Source organism: Pseudophryne corroboree, chromosome 9 (assembly GCF_028390025.1).
Source record: "Pseudophryne corroboree isolate aPseCor3 chromosome 9, aPseCor3.hap2, whole genome shotgun sequence".
Taxonomy (NCBI): Eukaryota; Metazoa; Chordata; class Amphibia; order Anura; family Myobatrachidae; genus Pseudophryne; species Pseudophryne corroboree.
This window is the reverse complement of record NC_086452.1, coordinates 39,379,453-39,393,806: the sequence shown is the minus strand read 5'-3', so window position 1 is coordinate 39,393,806 and position 14,354 is coordinate 39,379,453. Positions and strand designations below refer to the sequence as shown.

The 14,354-nt window shown below is 49.8% G+C and overlaps 1 protein-coding gene across 1 annotated transcript; it reads right to left on the bottom strand.

Moving 5' to 3' along the window:
- Positions 1–625: 625 nt before the first annotated feature.
- On the bottom strand, positions 626–4,537 carry LOC134957364 (putative nuclease HARBI1). The gene is made up of 2 exons (XM_063939201.1): positions 3,958–4,537; positions 626–1,569 (listed from the first exon to the last, which is right to left on the bottom strand). The coding sequence occupies exons 1-2, from the start codon at positions 4,405–4,407 to the stop codon at positions 811–813; spliced, it is 1,209 nt and encodes a 402-aa protein (XP_063795271.1). The 5' UTR covers positions 4,408–4,537; the 3' UTR covers positions 626–810.
- Positions 4,538–14,354: the final 9,817 nt, after the last annotated feature.

Sequence of the window (14,354 nt, the reverse complement as noted above, 5' to 3'; positions counted from 1 at the left end):
AATTGTGGGGAGTCACAAGGGACAGATGTAAGGATGCCTTATATATTTTCAGCAAGGGGCTGACATGGGAGACGTAAAGACTGCCGTGATAAAGTCATTCTTCTTTCCTTTGGAACCAATCGGCTGATCAGGCTGCAGCTTAGGATACTGTGACTTGGTTATGAGACCACTAGGGACACCACCAGGAAAGTTGCTTGTATAGTATAACGTTCAATAAAATGCTCTCTGTACTGTAGAACGGTCACTAAGATGCACTGTATAGTATAACTGTGACTAGAATGCTCACTGTATTGCATGGCAGACACTGGGATGCTCCGTGTATAGTATGGCCACGCGTCTTAGTGGTGGTTAGTAGTATGAATTGTTGCAATTAGATTTCAGTAAGGCCAACTGAAGGTTCCAAATCTGATCATCGTTCCACTCCTGGCAATTTGCGACCGTCCAATTGTAAAGCGCAACGGAATTTGCTGAGCTATATAAGAAACTGTTAATAAATAAATTCTGAACGATTATCGTAGTTTAGGCACAATGAATATAAAACAGCCCTGGATGTTGGCTATAGCAACCAACCAGATTCTATCTATTGTTTACCGATCATTTTATTAAATGAATAGAGAAAAATGAATTAAACAGATCAAAAAATTTATTTTTGCAAAACATAAAAGTTATCTTCCATTGGCACAAGCCTTAGTGTTATGCTGAAGATTGGAAACTAACATGGTCCAAATTTTAACCGAGAACATATAACATGTAAAAACAAAAAGGTATTACACAGCTGTAACATGGCAATAACACGCACGTATGTTAGATTTATAAGGCAATGTTATCTTGCCGGCCCACTACACCAGGCCCATTGAAATAGTTCACGTAACTGTCCCGATTTACTTTAGCGTGACCTGTCGGATTTCCCGATTCGTCGATCTCCGGTGGGGTCCATCTTAAACCGTCAACACAGTCCTCCGCTGCTGCATGGGAACCAGACTGCTGTTGGCGCCTTAAATAGTTGTGCAGCACGCAGCAGGCCACTACTACTTTGTCGATTTTATCTGGGTGCATCATTATGGACGTACTGAAAATCCTGAACCGATTACTCAGTATCCCGAAAGCGTTTTCCACCGCTCGCCTTGCTCGTGATAGTCTATCATTGAAAACGCGTCTTTCAGGTGTTAGGACGCTTTGGGGGAACGGTTTTAGAACATTCAAATGCAAGGCGAAGGCATCACTGGCAACAAACACGAAATTGAGGCCGTGCTTGGTTTGTCTGACAGAAGGTAGGTTTAAGGAACCATTCTGTAGTTTATGGTAGAGAACAGTCTGCTCCAAGGCGCCGCCGACAGACACTCCATCATTTGTGCCAACATCCACGAAGATAAATTCAGAATTCGCGTTGACAATAGCAGTGAGAAGAATGCTAGAGAACCCACTGTAGTTACAGAAGTATGACCCACTGGTGGCCGGAGGCATTATCCGTACATGTTTGCCACCGATGGCTCCACCACAATTTGGGAAATGAAACTTTTCTTCAAAATTGTGCGCGATCTCTTGCCACTCCTCACATGTCGAAGGGAACTGTAAAGAAAGGAAAAAGGCTTTAAACCGAAGAACTATTAAAACAAAATACATTTCACTTTGATCTTCTAGTCGTCAGCTGCTGAGATAGCCTCAGCACTGAGGGCTTCTACTGCCAAACTCTGCAAAAAGCCTTACGTGAGGGGTCCAAGATAATACCACAATGGCCCACAGGCCAAAGCACTGGTGGATCAAGCCAGAATAATGGTCAATACTCCCAGAGGCCGAATGTGATGGCATAGGTGTGAGCTGGACCGCTAACCTCAAACACCACAATGTAGAGAGGCTTATAAATGGGAGGTTACATAAAACGGGCACTGGCTGGCAGCATTCAGGGGCCCCTGGCTGGCATCTCTCATGGGATTCTGACTGGTAACTTTTATATTGGCAACTGAAAAGGACAACAGTATATTACATCAGATGCCCTATGATGGCCCACGGCAGGACAGTTATATCTGGAGATGCGTTCAGTATCCCGGCAGTCCGATACCATTCGGGATACTGGCGCTGGAACACCGGCCGCCAGAAATGCAAAATGTGAGTATCAGGGTTAGGGCCCAGGAAGAAATGGGGAGGGTTAGGTTTAGGCACTAGAGGGGTGGTTAGCCGCAGCACCCCCCCCCCCCCCCCCCTCTTACCCGTGGGTTTGTCCTAGCAGCAATCCCCCAAGGCTTAGGGTAGGGGACAGGAGTGGGGTAAAATACCCCTGTCGTTACCAGGATCCTCATTGTCGGGATTCTGCGGTCGGTCATGTGACTGCCGGCATTCCGACAGCCGGTATTTCATACCCAACCCCAACACCTGCCCCTACAACCATGCTGCAATACCAAATAAGCCCCACCAAAGGGTTCTCCATATGAGCCATACTTCTATAAAGGGTGAATCCAATTACCCAAAACTTACTGTATATGCCACACTTAAGGGGGGTACTGACAGGAGAGATGTGTGCTGAGCGAGGGGACGGTCGGACGGGGGGCCGCTCACTTCACACAACGGTGAAGTGAGTGAACCGCTAGATTGAGCACCGGCGATAGCGATGCGCGGGGCATACATGCGGCAGATCCGTGCTTAAAATCTAAGCAATCTAGTCAGATTGCTTTGATTTTAAACACAGATCTCTCTGTGTGTACCCTCCTTTACTGTGCCATAGGGCTGCAAATATGGGGCAAATTTCAACACAATGGAACCCCCTCTCACATGCAGGGAAGAATTAATTGGATTAACCCCTTAACATGTATAGATTTGATCAATATTTGAAGGTTTATGTTTTCTATTGCTAAATAAAAATGACCTGTACTAGTTTCTAGGGCCTGATTCTGAGTTGAAAGCAAACGTAATCACACCTTATAAAATGCTGCATCTTCTCGACCTATTCACACGGAGATCTGTGCTTAAATTCTAAGCAATCTGACTAGATTGCTTAGAAATTAAGCACGGATCTCTCCGTGTGTAGGGTGCCGGCGACAGAACCGCGCATCGCTATCGCCGGCTCTAGATGTGGCCTGCATGCATGCCAAATCTAGTGAGATCACTCATTTCACCGCTGGGTGAAATGACCGGTCCCCCCTGCCACCCCCCTCGCTCAGCACACATCGCGCTGAGCAGTCTGTGCTAGATCGCTCAGCACACATCTCCCCCATGTGTACGGGGCTTAACTGTGGCACCTTCACATTACCGTATCATATGTGTCTGATGTGCGTGTGTTCACAAAATGTTAAAAAAAATTGCACAATGCAAGCAGTTACTGGCCGGACGCAGGGTATAATAAGCTACCAAGTAGACTGGCGCATCTGTAACTCTTTGCTAAGCACACACAAATATATTTTTTGTTGCTGGCAGGAAAATAGCTCAGTGTATACACACAGAGTGTTTTTCCCTGTGCCCACACGTGGGGGGAGTTGAAGCACTTTCCACAGTAGGAAACTGTTCAAACAGCCCGAGTGGCGACGGCAGCCAGCAATGCTGCGGGAGCGCACAAAAGCACTCACCGCCCGCCATTACACACTGGCTGAGTTTGAGCTCAAAATGCCAAAAGTGAGCTACTTAGAGCTCAAAATCGCCCAGTGTGTATAGGCCTTCAGTCACACTTTGCGCCTGCAGCCCACACCACGCCCTTACCGAAATGTGGTCACGGCCTATATGCCCACTTCCCGCGTCTGCGTGTCCCTTCCAGCCCTGGTACCGGCACCCAGGCCGCACGCAGTCGCAGGTCACACTGCAAAACTTTGCACATAGGGCTCCGAGCAATTCTGTGCGCGCTGTGGCTGAAACCAGCCGGCACAGGGTGCGAGATCGGGGTGCTGCTGCCGGCGTTCAAACGCTGCTGGAAAATAGCACATCGCACCCAATTGAATTGACCCCTTAGACGGAGCGCTTCCGCGCACTTACCTTCAGGTATTCCCCTTCCAGCGCCTGAATGATCGCCTCGCACGTCTCCGGGATTATGTCGCCCAGATCCTGGACGGATATGTCCGTCGAGGACTTAATGTCTTCCAAGGAACGTCCCGCAGCCAGGAAGCGTAGCGTCGCCGCCAATCTCTGCTCGGCGCTGACGACTGAGGGTAGGCGCGCGTCGTGATTCTGCATTTTGGCGAAGGGGGTCACCAGCTGCAGCAGCTCCTGGAAAGCGGGGTCTGTCAGCCCCAAGGCGACCCTGAAGTCATCAGGGTTATTGTCCCTTATCCCACGCCTCAGGGGCCCCTGGGGCCCCCTCCTCCTGCGCAGCTGCTCCTTTGCCCTGCATCTCCTCCTCCTCCTCCTCTTGCTCCTCTGGTCTAGCACAAGGGCCACCATAGCCAGGGCCACGGCGACACGGGCACGGTCGTGCATTGCATACATGGTTCTGCAGCTCGCCTGTTTACAATGGGCGCCGCAGGGAATGCTGGGAGATGGAGGCCGCGGCTGAGCCGGGTCACTTCCTGTTCCTCACGTTGTATTCCAGATTGGCGTACGAGCTGCGGATACCTCCCACAACGCGCGCGAGTTTTATGTACGTCATCGGGTCCCTGCGAGAGCGCGCCCCCGACAAGGGAGGCGCATCCTCGCGGGAAAGGGGCGTGGCCCGGTTGCCATCGCTCTGGGGATCATGGCAACCGTGCTCCGGAGATGTTGGGCTGGTCCCTGGAGATGTTGGGCTGGTCCCCGGAGATGTTGGGCAGGTCCCTGGAGATGTTGGGCACTTGAAGCCTGACATCAAATGATGGCTGAGCTTCCACCATTGTAGCTTTTGACGTGGCAGTAACTAATCATCACATAAGAATAATTAGATAATAAACATGGCGGTGATCCATTCACGGGCAAACAATTCGTACCTGCCTACTCTCCCGGAAGTTGCAAGAGCTCACGAGTTTGTGGATAGTCGCCCCTGGTGCGACGAATGTCACCTAACATGCACTGTAGACGTGTTGGGTATGGGATCAAGGCGATCGGGCTACCGACGCCGGAATCTTGACCGCCAAAATGCCGGCAGGGGGGCAAGTGCGACGAATGCCGGCAGGGTGGTTCACAGCGCTCGCCACAGGTTCTATTGCCACTCCATGGGTGTCATGGACACCCAGGAGTGGAAATAGTTGTGGCGGCGCTGCCGGCATTCGGGATCCCGGCGTTGGTATTCTGACCGCCGGCATCCTGACTGCATCCCCCGTAGTCGGGACTTAATGGAAAGGGAGTGTGGCCTTACAGGAGGCCCCTCCCCCCTTTTATGTCACTTTTGTGGTGTGGCCTCGCGGTTTTCCGACTCCCCCGGTCGCATCACTCCAGGCGCTCCTGTCACTGCGGAGGAAATAGCATTTTGGTGTCACCTCCCTGAAAGGGTGACACTCGTGTGCGGCCTGCAACCCCCTTGTGACTCCCCTGGTCCTCAGTACACCCGGAGGAGTAGGCAGATATCCTGCGCCCTGCTCACTTAATAGTGAAGTGGGCGGGATGGGGAGATAATCACAGGTATCACAGCGATGTATGTAGGACCCGCAAATCACGGCATTTTCTCTATCGTCCTAAGTGGATGCTGGGGTTCCTGAAAGGACCATGGGGAATAGCGGCTCCGCAGGAGACAGGGCACAAAAGTAAAGCTTTTACAGGTCAGGTGGTGTGTACTGGCTCCTCCCCCCATGACCCTCCTCCAGACTCCAGTTAGATTTTTGTGCCCGGCCGAGAAGGGTGCAATTCTAGGTGGCTCTCATAAAGAGCTGCTTAGAGAGTTTAGCTTAGGTTTTTTATTTTACAGTGATTCCTGCTGGCAACAGGATCACTGCAACGAGGGACAGAGGGGAGAAGAAGTGAACTCACCTGCGTGCAGGATGGATTGGCTTCTTGGCTACTGGACATGAAGCTCCAGAGGGACGATCACAGGTACAGCCTGGATGGTCACCGGAGCCACGCCGCCGGCCCCCTCACAGATGCTGAAGCAAGAAGAGGTCCAGAATCGGCGGCTGAAGACTCCTGCAGTCTTCTTAAGGTAGCGCACAGCACTGCAGCTGTGCGCCATTTTCCTCTCAGCACACTTCACACGGCAGTCACTGAGGGTGCAGGGCGCTGGGGGGGGGCGCCCTGGGAGGCAAATGAAAACCTTTAAAAAGGCTAAAAATACCTCACATATAGCCCCAGAGGCTATATGGAGATATTTACCCCTGCCTAAATGTACTAAATAGCGGGAGACGAGCCCGCCGAAAAAGGGGCGGGGCCTATCTCCTCAGCACACGGCGCCATTTTCTGTCACAGCTCCGCTGGTCAGGAAGGCTCCCAGGTCTCTCCCCTGCACTGCACTACAGAAACAGGGTATAACAGAGAGGGGGGGCAGAATAAATGGCAATATATTAATATAAAAGCAGCTATAAGGGAGCACTTAATCATAAGGCTATCCCTGTCATATATAGCGCTTTTTGGTGTGTGCTGGCAGACTCTCCCTCTGTCTCCCCAAAGGGCTAGTGGGTCCTGTCTTCGTATAGAGCATTCCCTGTGTGTCTGCTGTGTGTCGGTACGTGTGTGTCGACATGTATGAGGACGTTATTGGTGTGGAGGCGGAGCAATTGCCAAATATGAGGATGTCACCTCCTAGGGGGTCGACACCAGAATGGATGCCTTTATTTGTGGAATTACGGGATAGCGTCAACTCGCTTAAGCAGTCGTTTGCCGACATGAGGCGGCCGGACACTCAATTAGTGTCTGTCCAGGCGCCTCAAACACCGTCAGGGGCTGTAAAACGTCCCTTGCCTCAGTCGGTCGACACAGACCCAGACACAGGCACTGATTCCGGTGGTGAAGGTGACGAATCAACCGTATTTTCCAGTAGGGCCACACGTTATATGATTTTGGCAATAAAGGAGATGTTACATTTAGCTGATACTACAGGTACCACTAAACAGGGTATTATGTGGGGTGTGAAAAAACTACCAGTAGTTTTTACCGAATCAGAAGAATTAAATGACGTGTGTGATGAAGCGTGGGGTGCCCCGATAAAAAACTGCTAATTTCAAAGAAGTTATTGGCTTTATACCCTTTCCCGCCAGAGGTTAGGGAGCGCTGGGAAACACCTCCTAGGGTGGACAAAGCGCTAACACGCTTATCAAAACAAGTGGCGTTACCCTCTCCTGAGACGGACGCACTTAAAGATCCATCAGATAGGAGGATGGAAAATATCCAAAAAGGTATATACACACATGCAGGTGTTATACTACGACCAGCTATTGCGACTGCCTGGATGTGCAGTGCTGGGGTAGTTTGGTCAGAGTCCCTGATCGAAAATATTGATACCCTGGACAGGGACAATATTTTACTGTCGTTAGAACAAATAAAGGATGCATTTCTTTATATGCGTGATGCACAGAGAGATATCTGCACACTGGCATCACGGGTAAGTGCTATGTCCATTTCGGCCAGAAGAGCTTTATGGACACGACAGTGGACAGGCGATGCGTAGAGGAGTTATTTGAGGTCGGTCTATCGGATTTGGTGGCCACGGCTACGGCCGGGAAATCCACCTTTCTACCTCAAGTCACTCCCCAACAGAAAAAGGCACCGACCTTTCAACCGCAGCCCTTTCGTTCCTTTAAAAATAAGAGAGCAAAGGGCTATTCATATCTGCCACGAGGCAGAGGACGAGGGAAGAGACAGCAACAGGCAGCTCCTTCCCAGGAACAGAAGCCCTCCCCGGCTTCTACAAAAGCCTCAGCATGACGCTGGGGCTTCGCAAGCGGACTCGGGGGCGGTAGGCGGTAGTCTCAAAAATTACAGCGCGCAGTGGGCTCACTCGCAGGTAAATCCCTGGATCCTGCAGATAATATCTCAGGGGTACAGGTTGAAATTAGAGACAGAGCCACCTCGCCGTTTCCTGAAGTCTGCTTTACCAACGTCCCCCTCAGAAAGGGAGACGGTTTTGGAAGCCATTCACAAGCTGTATTCTCAGCAGGTGATAGTCAAGGTACCTCTTCTACAACAAGGGAAGGGGTATTATTCCACTCTATTTGTGGTACCGAAGCCGGATGGCTCGGTAAGGCCTATTCTAAATCTGAAGTCCTTGAACCTATACATAAAGAAGTTCAAGTTCAAGATGGAGTCACTCAGAGCAGTGATAGCGAACCTGGAAGAAGGGGACTTTATGGTATCCTTGGACATCAAGGATGCGTATCTCCACGTTCCAATTACCCCTCACACCAGGGGTACCTCAGGTTCGTTGTACAAAACTGTCACTATCAGTTTCAGACGCTGCCGTTTGCTTTGTCCACGGCACCTCGGGTCTTTACAAAGGTAATGGCCGAGATAATATTTCTTCTTCGAAGAAAAGGCGTATTAATTATCCCATACTTGGACGATCTCCTAATAAGGGCAAGGTCCAGAGAACAGCTAGAGATGGGTTTAGCACTATCTCAAGAGGTGCTAAAGCAGCACGGATGGATTCTGAATATTCCAAAATCCCAATTAATGCCGACAACTCGTCTGCTGTTCCTGGGGATGATTCTGGACACAGTTCAGAAAAAGGTTTTTCTTCCCGAAGAAAAAGCCAAGGAGTTATCTGACCTGGTCAGGAACCTCCTAAAACCAGGAAAGGTGTCTGTACATCAATGCACAAGAGTCCTGGGAAAAAATGGTAGCTTCTTACGAAGCAATCCCTTTCAGCAGATTCCATGCAAAGGGATCTGTTGGACAAATGGTCAGGGTCGCATCTTCAGATGCACCTGCGGATAACCCTGTCGCCGAGGACAAGGGTATCCCTTCTGTGGTGGTTGCAGGAGGCTCATCTATTGGAGGGCCGCAGATTCGGCATACAGGATTGGATCCTGGTGACCACGGATGCCAGCCTGAGAGGCTGGGGAGCAGTCACACAGGGAAGAAATTTCCAGGGAGTGTGGTCGAGCCTGAAAAAGTCTCTTCACATAAGCATTCTGGAACTAAGAGCAATCTACAATGCTCTAAGCCAGGCGGAACCTCTGCTTCAAGGAAGACCGGTGTTGATCCAGTCGGACAACATCACGGCAGTCGCCCATGTAAACAGACAGGGCGGCACAAGAAGCAGGAGGGAAATGGCAGAAGCTGCCAGGATCCTTCGCTGGGCGGAGAATCACGTGATAGCACTGTCAGCAGTATTCATCCCGGGCGTGGACAACTGGGAAGCAGACTTCCTCAGCAGACACGACCTTCACCCGGGAGAGTGGGGACTTCATCCAGAAGTTTTCCACATGCTATTAAACCGTTGGGTAAAACCAATGGTGGACATGATGGCGTCTCGCCTCAACAAAACACTGGACAGGTATTGCGCCAGGTCAAGAGATCCGCAGGCAATAGCTGTGGACGAGCTGGTAACACCTTGGGTGTACCAGTCGGTATATGTGTTTCCTCCTCTGCCTCTCATACCAAAGGTATTGAGGATTATACGGCAAAGAGGAGTAAGACTAGTGGCTCCGGATTGGCCAAGAAGGACTTGGTACCCGGAACTTCAAGAGATGGTCACGGACGATCCGTGGCCTCTACTTCTGAGAAGGGACCTGCTTCAGCAGGGTCCTTGTCTTTTTCAAGACTTACCGCGGCTGCGTTTGACGGCATGGCGTTGAATGCCAGATCCTAAAAGGAAAAGGCATTCCAGAAGAAGTCATTCCTACCTTGATAAAGGCAAGGAAGGAAGTCACCGCGAAGCATTATCGCCGTATTTGGCGAAAATATGTTGCGTGGTGCGAGCAGCGGAGTGCTCCGATGGAGGAATTTCAACTGGGTCGTTTTCCTACATTTCCTGCAATCAGGATTGTCTATGGGTCTCAAATTGGGATCTATTAAGGTTCAAATTTCGGCCCTATCAATATTCTTCCACAAAGAATTGGCCTCAGTCCCTGAGGTCCAGATTTTTATCAAAGGAGTACTGCATATACAGCCTCCTGTGGTGCCTAAGGTGGCACCGTGGGATCTAAATGTAGTTTTAGATTTCCTCAAATCCAATTGGTTTGAACCACTAAAGAATGTGGATTTGAAATATCTCACATGGAAAGTGACTATGTTACTGGCCCTGGCTTCGGCCGGGAGAGTATCTGAACTGGCGGCTTTGTCTTATAAAAGCCCTTATTTAATTTTCCATTCGACATAGGGCAGAGCTGCGGACGCGTCCGCATTTTCTCCCTAAGGTGGTATCAGCGTTTCACCTGAACCAGCCTATTGTAGTGCCTGCGGCTACAGACGACTTGAAGGACTCCAAGTTGTTGGACGTTGTCAGAGCCTTAAAAAATATACATTTAAAGGACGGCTGGAGTCAGAAAATCTGACTCGCTGTTTATACTGTATGCACCCAACAAGTTGGGTGCACCTGTTTCTAAGCAGTCGATTGCTCGTTGGTTTTGTAACAAAATTCAACTTGTACATTCTGTGGCAGGCCGGCCACAGTCTAAATCTGTTAAGGCCCATTCCGCAAGGAAGGTGGGCTCATCTTGGGCGGCTGCCCGAGGGGTCTCGGCATTACAACTCTGCCGAGCAGCTACGTGGTCAGGGGAGAACACGTTTGTAAATTTTTACAAATTTGATACCCTGGCAAAGGAGGACCTGGAGTTCTCTCATTCGGTGCTGCAGAGTCATCCGCACTCTCCCGCCCGTTTGGGAGCTTTGGTATAATCCCCATGGTCCTTTCAGGAACCCCAGCATCCACTTAGGACGATAGAGAAAATAAGAATTTACTTACCGATAATTCTATTTCTCGGAGTCCGTAGTGGATGCTGGGCGCCCATCCCAAGTGCGGATTATCTGCAATACTTGTACATAGTTATTGTTAACTAATTCGGGTTATTGTTTAGGAAGCCATCTTTCAGAGGCTCCTCTGTTATCATACTGTTAACTGGGTTTAGATCACAAGTTGTACGGTGTGATTGGTGTGGCTGGTATGAGTCTTACCCGGGATTCAAAATCCTCCCTTATTGTGTACGCTCGTCCGGGCACAGTACCTAACTGGAGTCTGGAGGAGGGTCATGGGGGGAGGAGCCAGTACACACCACCTGACCTGTAAAAGCTTTACTTTTGTGCCCTGTCTCCTGCGGAGCCGCTATTCCCCATGGTCCTTTCAGGAACCCCAGCATCCACTACGGACTCCGAGAAATAGAATTATCGGTAAGTAAATTCTTATTTTTGCTATGGTGGGGTCTCATAACTTGAGAGGCCGCCCTCGCACCCCTGAAGTGTCCAGCAGCGTCTCCTCTCTGGGCGTCTCCTAGAGGAGAGACGCAAAATATCAGCAAGTATGGCAATAATACATGTAAGCGCAATAGCGCCGCGCAGTGATGGCCATCGCTTCTACACCATTCGGTGGCATCGGAAATTCACCAGTGAATGGTAAAAACACTAACAACGCAGGAAGTACATCGGTGGGGTTACTGAAATGCGATGTCCATCCCTACCTCAGGCTCTCCCTGAACTGCGAACATTGCGCCATCACAGCAGTGTGAAATCGCTTCCACCCAGGGGCAAACGCAGGATTTTCCCCACACACAAAGACAAATATATAACACATACACACAAACACATAGAACACACACCTACTGTACATATATGCACACACACAGAACACAAACACGCATACAAAGACACACATATAACACATGCATGCGTGCGCTACTGCCACCAACCCCCCCTTGCAGAGTACAGGCTGAAAGAGTGTTCCCTAAAGGGCCCCATACACTAGAGCGATAATTCCCGATTTCAGCCCAATTCGGGCATTCGGCCCGATATATCGGCTGAAATCGGGCATTTTAGAGGTGTTCCCGAACCGATCCGATGCGCGTTCCCGTGAGCATCGGATCCTCCAGATTGAATGTGCTGCACATTCAATCTGGTCAGACCTGGGGGCATGGCTGGGATCGCCCAGATATATCGTATGCAAATGGGAAGCATTCGATGTATCTTAGCCGATCCTGCCCCCCGGGAGGCTGCTGGCATGATATAGTTGTAGTGTATGGGGGGCCCTTAAGACCTAAACCCCTCCCCCCCACATTTCCCATGGGACACTGCGGCCTACTGGTGGGACAGTCTCCAAAAAGCAGAATTGTCCCACTGAAATCGATGGCATTTTTTAGCACAGTCAATTAAATGACAGAAGTAATGTCTCTACATTATCTCTCTCCATGGCTTCATACACCTCCTCACATGATGGAGAGAAACAATTTTTCACAGACGACGGCTGGTTCTTAAAAAAAATCCATAGACTCACTCTGCCCATCGTAACGTTTTGTCGGAACATCTGCAAACTATTTTAGAGTGTGGCCTGCTTTAGGGCGCACATGCACACTGTCCCATATCTTCAGGGCCAGATTAACAATGGGGCGGATGGAGCTCCAGCTCCAGGCCACCACATAAAAATAGGCCCATCATCATAGCAACATGATCACTAGCCATCTGCTGGTCACATGGTCAGTCATAAATCATAACAACTAAGATTGCATTTTGTTTTTCTCAAAAAAATAAGAATTTACTCACCGGTAATTCTATTTCTCGTAGTCCGTAGTGGATGCTGGGAACTCCGTAAGGACCATGGGGAATAGACGGGCTCCGCAGGAGACTGGGCACTCTAAAAGAAAGATTAGGTACTATCTGGTGTGCACTGGCTCCTCCCTCTATGCCCCTCCTCCAGACCTCAGTTAAGGAAACTGTGCCCGGAAGAGCTGACACAACAAGGAAAGGATTTGGAATCCAGGGTAAGACTCATACCAGCCACACCAATCACACCGTACAACTTGTGATAACCATACCCAGTTAACAGTATGAACAACAACTGAGCCTCAGTAACAGATGGCTCATAACAATAACCCTTTAGTTAAGCAATAACTATATACATGTATTGCAGAGAGTCCGCACTTGGGACGGGCGCCCAGCATCCACTACGGACTACGAGAAATAGAATTACCGGTGAGTAAATTCTTATTTTCTCTGACGTCCTAGTGGATGCTGGGAACTCCGTAAGGACCATGGGGATTATACCAAAGCTCCCAAACGGGCGGGAGAGTGCGGATGACTCTGCAGCACCGCATGAGCAAACTCAAGGTCCTCCTCAACCAGGGTATCAAACTTGTAGAACTTAGCAAACTTGTTTGACCCCGACCAAGTAGCAGCTTGGCAAAGCTGTAAAGCCGAGACCCCTCGGGCAGCCGCCCAAGAAGAGCCCACCTTCCTTGTGGAATGGGCTTTCACCATTTTGGATGCGTCAATCCAGCCGCAGAGTGAACCAGCTGAATCATGCTATAGATCCAGCGAACAATAGTCTGCTTCAAAGCAGGAGCGCCAACCTTGTTGGCTGCATACAGAATAAACAGCGAGTCAGACTTTCTGACTCCCGCCTTTCTGGAAACATAAATTTTCAAAGCCCGGATTACGTCCAGCAACTTGGAATCCTCCAAGTCCCTAGTAGCCGCAGGCACCACAATAGGCTGGTTCAAATTAAACAATGATACCACCCTAGGAAGAAATTGGGGACGAGTCCTCAATTCTGCCCTGTCCATATGGAAGATCAGATAAGGGTTTTTACATGACAAAACCGCCAATACTGACACACGCCTAGCCGAAGCTAAGGCCAATAGCATGACCACTTTCCACGTGAGATATTTTAGCTCCATGGTCTTAAGTGGCTCAAACCAGTGGGATTTCAGGAAATCCAACACAACGTTAAGATCCCAAGGTGCCACCGGTGGCACAAAAGGAGGCTGAATATGCAGCACCCCCGGAACAACGTCTGAACTTCAGGCAGTGAAGCCAGTTCATTTTTAGAGAAAATGTATAGGGCCGAAATCTTGACCTTTATGGATCCTAATTTTAGGCACATAGTCACTCCTGACTGTAGGAAGTGCAGGAATCGACCCCGCTGGAATTCCTCTGTAGGGCCTTCCCGGCCTCACACCAAGCAACCTATTTTCGCCATATACAGTGAAAAAGTCTTGCTGTCACGTCTTTCCTAGCCTTTATCAGCGTAGGAATAACTGCATCCGGAATGCCCTTTTCCGCTAGGATCCGGCGTTCAACCGCCATGCCGTCAAATGCAGCCGCGGTAAATTTTGGAACAGACAGGGCCCCTGTTGCAACATGTCCTGTCTGAGAGGCAGAAGCCCTGAGTCCTCTGAGAGCATTTTCTGCAGCTCCGGGTACCGAGTCCTTCTTGGCCAATTCGGAGCAAAGAATATTGTTTTCACTCCTCCTTTTATTACAATTCTCAGCCCTTGGGTATGAGATGAAGAGGAGGGACTACAGAGACCGACTGGAACAGCCACGGTGTTACTAGTGCGACCACAGCTATCACCTGAGGGTCCCTTGACCCGGCGTAAAACCTTTTTTAG

Excerpts from the sequence above, each read along its gene's own strand:
- LOC134957364 (XM_063939201.1), bottom strand. The coding sequence starts at position 4,407 with ATGTATGCAATGCACGACCGTGCCCGTGTCGCCGTGGCCCTGGCTATG. Across the intron at positions 1,570-3,957 it reads TGGAAGGGGAATACCTGAAG|TTCCCTTCGACATGTGAGGA; the intron begins GTAAGTGCGCGG and ends CTTTCTTTACAG.